The sequence below is a fragment of the Exophiala xenobiotica genome, assembly GCF_000835505.1.
Source record: "Exophiala xenobiotica strain CBS 118157 unplaced genomic scaffold supercont1.6, whole genome shotgun sequence".
Taxonomy (NCBI): domain Eukaryota; kingdom Fungi; phylum Ascomycota; class Eurotiomycetes; order Chaetothyriales; family Herpotrichiellaceae; genus Exophiala; species Exophiala xenobiotica.
The window spans coordinates 959,294-971,732 of NW_013562489.1; the positions used below are offsets into that span (position 1 = coordinate 959,294).

The window sequence follows — 12,439 nt, forward strand, 5'->3', positions numbered from 1 at the left end:
CTAGCAGTGCGTGGTACTTCAGGAACGGAGACAAACCGACGGGCACGCTGACCGCGGTTGTTGGGGGTTTGCAATGCTTGACTTTGGCACAATACTAGTAGATGCCACCATGGGGACAAGCTTGTGAGATAAAGCTTGTGAGATAAAGCTTGCGAGATAAAGCTTGCGAGATAAAGCTTGCAAAACTAACTGATCAAAGAGCACGAAGGAGAAAGACTGTCGGAACATGAAATACTGTACGTGGAAAGTGTGCCTCTTGTATACAAAGCTTGACATCTCCAAAAAGTACTTTGTCATCATCCTATAAACCGCCTCGACTATTGAGACTCGTAGCCTCACGCTCTCCATGCAAAGATATCGATCTTCGCGCTCCAGCGCTGATGCTTTGCGCCAGCTTCCGCCTTGTTGGGAGTCAGCTTGTCCTGAGGTAAAGACGCATACCTCCGTTCAAAACGCTTGAACGGCGTATCGGGATCGACCCACCATTTTTGGGCCTTCTTTAAGGCTGGCGATTTGGGAAATATACTGGTCATTGAGGCTGTATCCGAAGCAGGTTTTGGCGGTTTCACGAAAGGGCTGGCCGACAGCTTTGGTCGTTTTGTCGGCCGAGGGGCTGTCGATGGTTCAACATGAACCGGACTGGAGGATGGGAGCGGAAATTTTGGCGGTAGAGTCCTTCTCCTCTTCTTTGCTTCCACATCTCCATCCCTAGATAGAGCCACTGATACGGGCACTTCAGGTGGGGGAAGATCAGATACCGGAATGTCAAGCAGACTGCGATCAATATTCGGGGTTCCTAGTTCCGGTGAAGCAACATCAGGCGCACTGCGACCGACATCAGTCGGTTCCGGCTCTCGTGACGGAACCCGAGAGACTTTCTGGCGCCACTGTTCAACGGCTTCCTCTGACTGGGACAGATGCTGAATAGCAAGTACTTCCTGAACGGGGGACTCAGCAAGTGGAATAGGACCCTGAATGCCAGATACTGGTTCTATCTTGCTCGGCATTGGCCATAGAGCAGCTTTAGAAGTCTGTAATGGCTGAATACTGTACGATACGGGCGTTGCGGACCGAGGAGGTCTGATAAGGTTCTCGATCATCGACTTAGTCACAATACCCCACGTGTGTGTAGGCTCAGGCACTCGCTGATAATAATACTCGTGTAATGCCATGGCTCGGCTAGCTTCATTGGCTGCTTCCTCGGACAGGTACTGACGAAAACCATAGTAGTGATGAAATATCACATCGTCGTAGAAGGGATGAAAATCTTTCCCGATCTTCCAGAATTTGTTGAGCAGCCGGCATGAACTTTCAAAGGCCATGAAGTCTCCTCCATAGTCGGCATAGGTGGCTTTATATTTGGCAAAAACCGGCTCGAGATCAACATTGAGTGGTGCTGATAATTGAGAAGTAGAGTCGCTGGGCCGTGCCTTGGGCTCTTCCTCGATGCGGGCGTATGTCGATACACGAGTGATCGGGGTCGACATTTGTTTCGGAGAGTCATCTGCAGCGACTGGCGAACAACTTCTTCTGCTGGCGCCAATTGACACCTGCGGCCGATCACTGGGAGAGGAGGAAATGGAGTCCCAAGTCATCGAGAGTTGTTTGCTTATGGATATCAGCGCCTTCCGACGATGGTCTCTAAGATCAGTCACATATGCAGGATTGCCAGCCTTTTCCTGTGCAGTGTCGGAGTCTATTTGCCGTCTTCCATCTGAATCAGTTGCATCATGTGCATGGGGTTGATTCTCATTGGAGGCAGTGACATCCTTGTGGATATGATGGTGCTGGCTTGTTGCGTCGGGCTCGAGCACTGGACGCGTTTCTTGTGAAATGTCTGGAGACGCCGCTTGTGCCATTGCCCTTTCTGCGACAAGCTCAGCCGATCGAGGCTCTGTAGACTGGGTCTTGTCTGGACTGGCTGGTAACCGTGTCTCACTGACTGCTTGTGTAGAGATACTAATTTCTTCTTGTACAGCCGCGTTCAAAAGGGTGTCTGTCCTCTCCTCGTCAATTGATTCGAAGATATTGTCTGTATGCGACAGTCCAACCCTGATCCGTAAGTCTTGAGGACCGCTAGCCGAGCCTTCTGTGCCAGACTGATCTAACAGCACCCTGCCAGGAATCTGTTCCGCACGTTGTTGGATGATAGGCGGATCATCCTGACTCGTCGCTGCTGCAACAAAACAATAGGCGGGCTCATTGTATGTCCCAGGAACACAGGCAGATGAAGTTGGGTCAAGCTCTTCAATGGCTTTGGCATGTCCCGCACTGAAATTGACAAGGCGGGAATCAGGTCGCTTTGACACATACGGGGTTCTTACGACCTGGACGCCTTTGGCTCGGAGACTAGTGGTCGGAATTGGGCCTGCGAAGGATGGCTTCTGTTGATAAGAACAAGTGATCACGTTAAGCTCCATAGCCGATTCGGTTGAGGAAGGCAGCTCGTCAGTTGGTATGGTAACCACGTTGTCTGAAGTCTCGACATGCGCCGGCTCGCCAGTCCTGTTATCGATAGACCTACCTGGCGGATTTTCGAAATCCTGGTCGACATGCGTCCTCTGTTGCGTTAGAAGCGCGAGGTTATCGCGTGTGGTGGAAGTTGCTGAGTGTGGCTCCACGGCTGTAACACGTTCGGTGGGCCTTGCTTCGGTAGTAGCCTCTTTCCCTTGTCTTGCAAATAACGGCGGACTGTCTACCGGCAGATGTCGACGACGGTCTTGTGTTGGTGGACTGCTTGACCATGGAATAGTAGGCTCTGACTCCTCAGAGTCGCTTGATTCTGGTTCAGGCGTACGGCTCGGAGGTCCCTCTTCACGTGGAGCAGCGAAGGGGCCAGGTAGGTCTGGTTCACCACTACTTTCTTCTGAACGGTGTCCAAACCCCAGAGGAGCCGAAGAGCCTCGATCGGCAAGTTCGCAAAGCCTCTCTGTGAGAGCTAGAGGGACCTGCCCTGGTCTGGGAGTTCGTCCAACCAGAGGGGGTTGCCAGCTATCATCGGATTCAAGCAGGACCTCCTGTTCTCTTGGGATTTTCTGTACATATCGAGGCAAATAGCGACCAGAGCGAGCCTCTTCTCGCCATCGCCCGAAATGACGAACCATTCGTGCTGGTAGTTGCGCAGTGGCAGTTTCTTTTGACCGAGACAAAGCTACGTTTTCCGCGACTGGACTATTCTTACCCGGCTTCTTCGCTACTATCGCGTGGGGCAAGCTGTTGGTCTTTGGTTCGTCATAAGAGATCTGACTGGCTTGCCCGACTTGCGTATCGGGCGAAACTTCGTTCAGAGATACAGGCTCAGCCAAGGCCTTTGGAATGTCGGTCCTATGGATGCTGGTGGCACTGCCATTGTCGGCAGACCGGGTTGAAAATCCAAGGACAATATCATTACTTTTCGTTGCAACTGGGGCATCAGCATGCAGGGCTGGAAGCGCTTCAGCCTTTGGCTGGGTGGCTCGCGAGGCCGTCGCGCCCTGACCGCGCTGCTTCAACAGTGAGAGCAGCGGATCCCTATCCCTTTGACCGGCCGTAAACACAGCCTTCTTTGGTTGCTGGTAGCGGAAATCATCGTCGATTTGCGTCTGAAAAGGGAGTTGAGAAAGGTGGTCCTCGGAATCGGAAGCATTGCCTTGGCTGTATGCAGCCTGGGACCTGATAGACCCATTAGGGCTGCCGGAGGGTGTGCCCATATGACGTCCTCTTGATGAGGACTGCATGAACTCCAGCAGTTTTTGTTTCACATCCGCCTCTTTGGTTATCAGTGAGCCTTCGGACAAAGCAAGGGCCCTAGCTCTCTTCCTGCTCACGACTTCACACTTTGGGATACAAAGACGTAGCTCTGGAGTGCCATAACTGCAGTCGATGCTGACAATTGGATCAACGACTCGAAGGATAGCTGCCGAGTCTGTAAGATGTGATATTTGTACTCCGGAGAGCGCGAGCCCATCTTGGACAGATTTCCAAAACACTGCTTGGACGTGATATTTGCCGTCGGTCAGTTTGACTTGGCTTGGTGAGGGACTCTGCGGGTCAAGTCAATAAGATAATGTGTATGAACATGGAGCCTGTACCTCTATTGTCCGAAGAGTACTGACAAATGGTTCTTTCCGGCGTATCTGGATAGTCTCCCCTTTGACTTCAGATTTCCATCCGACCATGGAGTGGCCTTTGTGTAGGTACTCAAGATATTCGCCTAAGGCGCCGGTGACGAAAGGACTCAACCACGGCTCATGGTCCGCCATCGATGATCCTCCTTCATAAATTGTAGCAAGCACGTCGACAGCAGAGCGTCGCGTTGCCGATGCATTTCTCGAGGCTCGCTTGCGGGTGCGATCGCGATATAAATTGCGGCTTCAGGCGTTGCACGTGGTCTGGGGAAAATCGCGTTGGAGTCAAGACGCGACTGCCAAGGGATGACGTTGGGCAGAAAGTCGACCGGAGCCAACCGACTCGCCGACTCATTCTGCTGAGCGTTGCCCATTTCCTACCTACTTAGAGGCCTGTCAATTTATGATCCTTTATACTCTCCTATTCGACCATGGCCGCCCGTGGCTGGCTCCGGCGAGATAGAAGTCACAACAAATCCGATATTGTCAATATGGCCTATCGAGCATGAAGACATCCGCACACTATCACAGACATTCTGTGGCCGACAGGTCACCAGACTGATACACAATGCCCACTGCCAGTCAAGATAACCCTAGTCCCTCCGCCTCCTCCATCTTCCTCCCGCTCGGTCGAAGAGCGCGGCGGGACTCGAAAGCCTCGTTGTCCAATGACCTCGATCAAGATGCCCTCAACCAGGCGCTGAACACAATCCATACCGCAGCGTCCCAGTCCAACAACCTGACAGTCTTCAACGAGTATACAGATCCTCCTGCGGCTGCCTCGAACCAAGAGAACAAGACCTTGGCGAGCGAGATACAAGGTGGAATATCTGGACTCTACAACAAGCTGAGGGCGAGCGTAGGAGCGGTCAAAGAGAACGATGATCGTCATGAGGAGCAGGCTACACCTGGGCAGAGCGAGGACAATGACCTCTCCAAACCCAGCTCCGGTTCTACATCAAAGGCTCATTCGCCCAAGTTGTATGCTGTTGACTCTCCGGCCGCGATCGATCATTTTTTTCAATCGTCAAAGATGTCTTCGAAAGCGACAAGTGTGACCAAAGTATCGCTGCCGTCGACTCCTTCAATCAGATCACCAACTGGCCCTCCGCAGCCCTCGGCTCATTTAGCTGATCCATCGGTCACCAATGTCAATATTCACGCGGTCAGTTCAGCAAATCACTCCAGAGCTGGTTCTGGATTCGATCTTGACTCTCCAGCACCAGAACGCATGACTGCATCTGGCGACAGCGACAGTCTAAGGCGCGTCTTTTCCAAGCCTGGCGCTGAGTCCTCCGCGGCTGATCGGGGAAGTCGACTTGTCACCTCTCCTCGACTGCAAGCTGCTCAGAGACCCAGTCCACGCCTATCAATATCTCATGAACGCGGTTTGTCATCCACTTCCACGCAAAGCCATACTAGCCATGCCGATCCGTTGGCAAATTCACAGCAATTCACCCTCAATGGGGACGCACCGGCCATGCGAGTTTCCCCAAGCAAGCAGGACGCTGGGTCTCAGAAACACCCCACTAACCCTTTAGATCTGCTTGCCGAAACTGCAGTCCACCCCTCAAAGCTTCATCTAGGGTCTCAGGGAAAACCAAACGACGTTTCTAGCATCAAATCCCCTCTTTCTGCTACTTCAACATCAAGACCTGCTGAAAGGCTTGCACCAAAGGTCAGCCAGTCCAAATTGCCCGGTTTCAGAGCGCCTCGTACGTCCTCGTCAGACTCAACTATCTTCACGGGTGTAGGACGCCACACTCGAGAGGCTTCAGTGGATGAGAGTAAGCAAAAAGGGTTCAATGTTGCCCCACAAGCACGGCCAATGAGCAGGTTACGCAGCAAGCTTTTGAGCAAGGAGTTTTGGATGCGGGATGAGAACGCGAAAGACTGCTTTCATTGTGGTGAACAATTCACGACATTCCGTCGAAAGCATCATTGTCGTACTTGCGGCCAGATCTTCGACAACAAGTGTACAGTACTGATCAGTGGAACCCATTTCGGGTCCAACAGCGCTATCCGTGTCTGCAAACCTTGTGAATCTATCATCACCTCCCACGATGATGATTCTTCTGACTATTCAGTGGAGGATCTCGCCCTCACTGATCCCCGCCCTCGGACCCCAGAGCCCAACACCCAGAACCGTCAGCTTGCTCGCTTCGATGACGACAACGCTTCCATGACTTCTCAGTCCTTGGAACAGATGTCAAAGACACCCACGATGAGTTTCCCATTACGACGAGCATTCGAAGGGGCAGACCGAAGCTCCGCCGTGCTGGAATTCGATACGACTGACCGGCCCCTGCCACGACCTAGCTCCTCCAGGTCACTAAAGCCAAGTCATTCCATCGGCCACGGTCACAAACGTCACCACTCTAAACATCAACACATCCGGAATTTTAAGGCTTACCATGAAGATCGGGCTCCCTTTCAACGACGTGCAGCAGAGGAGACCCTCAAAGAAGGCAAATCCTCCGCTTTTCACCGTGACAGCATAATTGATCCAGATCTCGCCCAGTATCTCTCCGATGATCCGTCCAGCGAGGATGAGCCTTCCATCAATGAAGCCCTTAGTCCAGACAAGCTTTCGCGCAGTGGCCCTGATAGCGACAGAACCGCTATAAGGGGCCTTCTTGCTGCTGTACGAAAAGGCCGGTCACGAATCGGAGATCGCAGCATTGCAGGGCTGCTAAGTCTGGGCAAAGATAACGACGATGCTAGTGTGATCAGCTCTCGCAACCTCGACACTGTGAGGGGCTCTCGAAAGCGAAATCTCAGTGTCTCCAGCAGCATCCACCAACGCACTCCCCGAACAACCAGAGAACGATTACAAATCATTGTGCCCGGCCAGGATGATGCGCAGGATTCTCCGGCAGACGCCTCCAGCATGTATCGTGGCCATTCACGAATGATCCGCAGTGCGTCCATGCGTGGGGTGGCCGCCCCAGCAATGGAGCTGAATCGTGCCAGTATACAACATGTACACAAGCTTCTTCAGCAGCTCCTCAAAGACGCCAATATCCCCAAGGCCTCAAGCTGGGAGGATGCCCTCATACCAATCTTACTAAAAGCTACCGACGATGTGGATCCTGATGTGCAAGGTGGCGACGACATTGATATCCGCAATTACGTGAAATTGAAGAAGATACCAGGTGGTAAACCAGGAGATACAGCCTATATTTCTGGTCTCGTTTTCACCAAAAACGTTGCTCTGAAAAGCATGGCTCGGTCTCATTCGAATCCTAAAATCTTGATTATCACGTTTGCGCTTGAATATGCTAGGCACGAGCAGCATTTTCTGAGCCTGGATCCTGTCATTAGGCAGGAACGAGAGTATCTCAGTAACCTCGTTGGTCGCATTGCTGCACTGAAACCGGACGTCCTTCTGGCGCAGCGGAACATCTCAGGTCTCGCGCTTGAGCTTCTCGAAAAGGCGAAGATTACAACAATTTTCAACGTCAAGTCGTCAGTTTTGGAAGCAGTGTCACGGTGTACACAAGCTCGGGTCATGCATTCGATGGACAAACTCACGTCACAGGCAGATCCATTTGGCCGCTGCGACTCCTTTGAAGTCAAAACGTTTGTGGCGGAAGGCAGGAAGAAAACCTACGTCTATCTCTCGGGTTGTCCCCCACAACTGGGGTGTACCATCGCACTTCGAGGCGCAGACCGACAGACCCTGGCCAAGATCAAACATGTTACTGAATTCATGGTCTATGTCGTTTATAACCTGAAACTCGAGACATGTTTGATGAGAGATGAATGGGCTTTGATACCGAGTGCTCCAACAGCGCAAGGTGCAGAGCCCAGTATCGCGCCTACTAATCTGATATCTAAGACATCTGCAACAAGCAATGGAAGCCACGAAACCAGCGGAGATCCGGCAACAGACGCGACGAAAGCCGACGGTCAACCAAAGGTGGAGGCGGATGTCTCTAATGCAGACATTCTCTCATCCGAAAAAGATGGCAATCTTATGCCACCTACCGGGTTGGATAGCGCAGATTCTGTGCACATTCCGGATGACATACCCGTGCCTACGTTTTATGAAGACCTTGTACTTAAACATGAAACCCGGATCCTCTCTGCATCACCATTTGTGAAGTTTTCGCAACCTTATCTCCTTATGCGTGCGCGTGAGCTGGAGAGACGCGTTGCATATCTCAAGAGACTTCGAGACCAGGATCTGTCCGCTGAACAAGCAATGGAAGACAAGGGAAAGTCCGCCAAGTTTACATTGATCCAACCTGAGATGGTGCATATACCACTTGCTGGTGCTAGCAAGAAAGTCAGAGAGATTATTCACGCCGTGCATGATGCCGAGTACGACAAGGCCCTCTACAACTATGAAACTCAGAAGAAGCAGTGGGAGACATATCTCTCCGGGAACCGCAATCTCTTCGATCCTTTTGCTCATCAGAATATTGTGGTTCTGTTCAGCCTGGTCTCAACACAGACCTCGGTGCCATGTTCTGGGCCAGATCTCTTGGCCTTCAGCTTCTACAACGAACACGAGACCGAAGCCGAGTTTGAAGCAGACTGTACGCTTGGCCAGTATGTCGAGGATTTATGTTATCGTGCGAACGAGCCGTGTCAGTCGGATGCTTGTGAAAAGCCGATGCACGAACACCATCGTCAATACGTGCATGGCGAGGCTCAGGTCACAGTGGTTGTCCAGCCATATCCGGCGAAGATGCGCGGATTCCAGGATGTCATCCTCATGTGGAGTCAGTGCAAGGTGTGCGGAGTTGAGACCACCGTAACTCCAATGTCACCAAGCAGCTGGAAATATTCCTTTGGAAAATACCTCGAGCTCTCATTCTGGAGTGCAGACCTGCATGCTCGAGCGGGCATTTGTCCCCATGACCTTCACAGAGACCATTTACGCTACTTTGGCTACAAAGACTTCGCTCTACGCGTCCATTATGATCCAATCGATCTCTTGGAGATCATTGTTCCAAGAATGAGAATTACTTGGAAAGTCGACAACGATCTGAAATTCCGCAACGAAGTGTATACTCGTCTGGAACAACGGATTACTCGATTCATGGTATCCGTAAAGCTTCGTTTGAAAAACATCAACGTCGACGCCGTTTTACCTGAGGCTGCCGAAGCATGTCACGCAGAGATCGAGAAGCTGACAAAGAGAGCTACTGAGGAGCATGCAAGCCTAATCAAAAAGCTTCAAGAATGCTATACCAATTCCAGGTACTGGGAGACTATTCCCTTTAATAGCATCATTCGTGAAGGGCAAGAAAAAGTGTCTGTGTGGGACACAACATTTGCAGATTTTGAAGGGGATTTCTTCCCCTCAGAGAAAGATATCAGGAGACTCGCTACTTTACAACTGAAGAAGATTTTCCTCGACCGCGATGTGTCCGTAACGTCTTTGACGACCCATGAGGAAGGTTTGACTACACCTCCTACAGAAGAGACAATTGACGAAAAGGACGAGTCAGCAGAAAAACGTCCTGATGCCCTCGAGTTGCGAAGAGGTTCGAAACTTTCGCCAGAAAAGACGCAGGATGTCCTTCAGTCAGTACTCACCGAACACTCAAATAACCCATCAATGGAGGACGAGGCTCCGGCGTCTTCGGAAGTGATGAAATCTGACGTGCAGAATCTCCCATCTGTTCTGGATGGACCAAGGAATATTGAGGATGTAAAGCACCTTGATCTGGCAATAGAATTGCCAGGTCACAGGGAAACCCTGCCCGGTGCCGGCACTGAGCTTGATTCCTCTGCAACAGCGAGATCGACAGAGATCACCCATAAGCCATCAAAGCTTAGCCCTGCGCTGGGTCCGGACACGGAGGCATCCGGGACTCTGATCACAACCGCGCGGACTCACTCAATTGACTTACCTGTGATAGCGGAAGATCCCATCGTACCCTCTACAATGCGGCGAACATCGGATGGCAAATCGGCTTCGCCTAAACTCGCTCGTGCACACTCTCAGCCAGCTGGCTCGATCGAACTGCGTCTAAATGCCGGCCAACCCCCTTCAAGCACGCTGTCAGCAATCAGTGCTATGAACGGGTTCGGATCAGCAAAGCATAGCCCGGCGCTGTCTGCTGTCGGCTCGGATTCTAACTTGCAAGTTCCCGACAAGAAACTTTCCGAGCGCCTCGGACTTTCACAGCTCAAGAAAAATACCTTCTCCAAGGGTCATTCCCTGATACCGCGGGCTATCACGAACCGCAAGGAGTCTCGTGTTTCCAATCTCGCGAAGCATTTTGAACAACTCAGTCGGGAGTTCGAGCGAGAACGGATCAGAGAAAGGAAAGTACGGGCTGCGAGAAACAGACAATCAAGGATATATCCATTGGCTGTGTCAAAACCCATTGTTGAAGTCTACAAAGATGTGGACGAAGCAGTCGAGGAAAGAGGCTATTCTGACGACGTCTTTGACATGGACGAGCCGCAGGACGACAATCAGAAGTCAATAGACACGGCTGAAGGCATGGCCAAGCTCGATGTTACACGACATGAGGAAACACTTCCTCCAATAGAAGCAGGAGCTACAGACATTACCGAAAACGAGGCCGATACACAACTCTCGAGCCACGCACCTTCTGAGAATGACGAGCGAAGCGATGTCGAGGACGCCTCAGAAGAGATATATTTACCAGACTCGCCTGAAGACCTCTTACGCATGTCGCAGGAGGACATGGACCTCAAAGAGCTTCCGAAGCATGAACGCACGTCGCTGATGAAGATGTTGACCAATTTCTGGGCTGAACGTTCCTCGAGCGGTTGGACTGCGCTTGAGTATCCTCTTGGTGCATCTGACCACATCTTCGCGGATTGTGACATTATCGTTCGTGAGGATGAACCGAGTTCCATCATCGCCTTTGCGCTGGATTCACAAGACTACAAAACGATGTTGCAAGATTTGCAGAATCGTCCTATTCGCGACACCGTCCACGATCTTAGTGGGCATGATCACTCCGATGCCTTACAGGCTGATGTTATGCACTCCCTGTTACGCAAGACAGGGACTCACTTGAAGTACCAGTTCCAAGAAGGCCCAGCTAAGATGCTCTGCAAAATATTCTTCGCCGAGCAGTTTGACGCCGTACGCAGGAAATGTGGCGTCGCGGATCGAATCATCGAGTCTCTGTCGCGATGTGCCAAATGGGATTCGAAAGGCGGCAAGACCAAGTCACTCTTCCTCAAGACTCTGGACGATCGCTTCGTGTTGAAGTCTCTTTCACCCATCGAAACGCAATCATTCCTCAAATTCGCCCCTAATTACTTCCAAATCATGTCCGAAGCATTCTTCCACGAACTTCCCTCTGTTATCGCCAAAATGCTAGGCTTTTACCAGATCATCATCAAGAATCCTGTCACGGGCCTCGAGTACAACTGGTTTTTGTTGGTCATGGAGAACTTATTCTACGACCGCATTCCAACTCGAATCTTTGATTTGAAAGGCAGCATGCGCAACCGCAAAATCAACGCGACTGGCGAGAAGAACGAAGTGCTACTTGATGAGAACATGGTCGAATTCATATACGAATCCCCGCTGTTCACGCGCGAGCATAGCAAGAAACTCCTCCGGAGTAGCGTGCACAACGACACACTCTTCCTGGCGAGACAGAACGTCATGGATTATTCTCTTATGGTCGCCATTGATGAAGTGCGCAAGGAGCTCGTCGTGGGAATAATTGACTGCATCAGGACATATACATGGGACAAGAAGCTCGAGAGCTGGATTAAAGACCGTGGATTCGCAAGAGGCGGAAAGAACCGCCCTACTGTCACGAGTCCAAAGGAGTATAAGCGCCGGTTCCGAGAGGCAATGAACCGGTATGTGCTTGAGGCGCCGAACTGCTGGCATCAGTTTAAGCCGCTGAAAGTCGAAAGGCGCGTGCTCAAAATGGATGGGGATAAGGATGGGGATAAGGGTGAGAATGAGGTGCAGATCCTGGCGTAGGTCAACTTCAAGGGAAGGGCCATCATGGGAGTAGAGATGCCTCAAGACTTCGTAATTGCTTGTGAGCGAGTAGATTTTAGCCATTGCATACTATAGCGACAGGGCGCTGGTTGGGTAGAGCAGGATGCCTACTATGCATTGCTAGTAGTAAGTCCTTGATAGCATGATAAGGAATGAGACCACGAGTGATGAGAAAGAGATGAAGGATGTCTTCAGGTCTTGTCCAGGATCTTTGCATTCGACATCTTGCAGCTTGTAGACCGTTCCTGCAGTTGATTTGTATTGCCTTTTTCAGCTCAGTACCATTAACTCTATCGAGGTGTACTCGGTCTCTAGTTGTTGTATCTGTGTGACAGTTGTGGTGACCACAAACTCGAGTCTGAGGTCTAAG

General features: G+C 51.3%; 2 protein-coding genes across 3 annotated transcripts; one reads left to right on the plus strand and one right to left on the minus strand.

The window, feature by feature from the left end:
• Positions 1-220: 220 nt before the first annotated feature.
• On the minus strand, positions 221-4,319 carry PV05_09656. 2 transcript variants are annotated; one of them, XM_013456005.1, is made up of 3 exons: positions 4,071-4,319; positions 484-4,022; positions 221-401 (listed from the first exon to the last, which is right to left on the minus strand). In XM_013456005.1, exons 1-3 carry the CDS (start codon positions 4,239-4,241, stop codon positions 302-304), a joined length of 3,810 nt encoding a protein of 1,269 aa, XP_013311459.1. In that variant the 5' UTR covers positions 4,242-4,319; the 3' UTR covers positions 221-301. The 2 variants fall into 2 exon arrangements, with proteins under 2 accessions (XP_013311459.1, XP_013311460.1); XM_013456006.1 differs by having other exon boundaries at positions 221-4,022.
• A 151-nt stretch (positions 4,320-4,470) lies between these two features.
• Positions 4,471-12,291, plus strand: PV05_09657 (uncharacterized protein). Its single transcript, XM_013456007.1, has one exon. The coding sequence runs from the start codon at positions 4,675-4,677 to the stop codon at positions 12,046-12,048; it is 7,374 nt and encodes a 2,457-aa protein (XP_013311461.1). The 5' UTR covers positions 4,471-4,674; the 3' UTR covers positions 12,049-12,291.
• Positions 12,292-12,439: the final 148 nt, after the last annotated feature.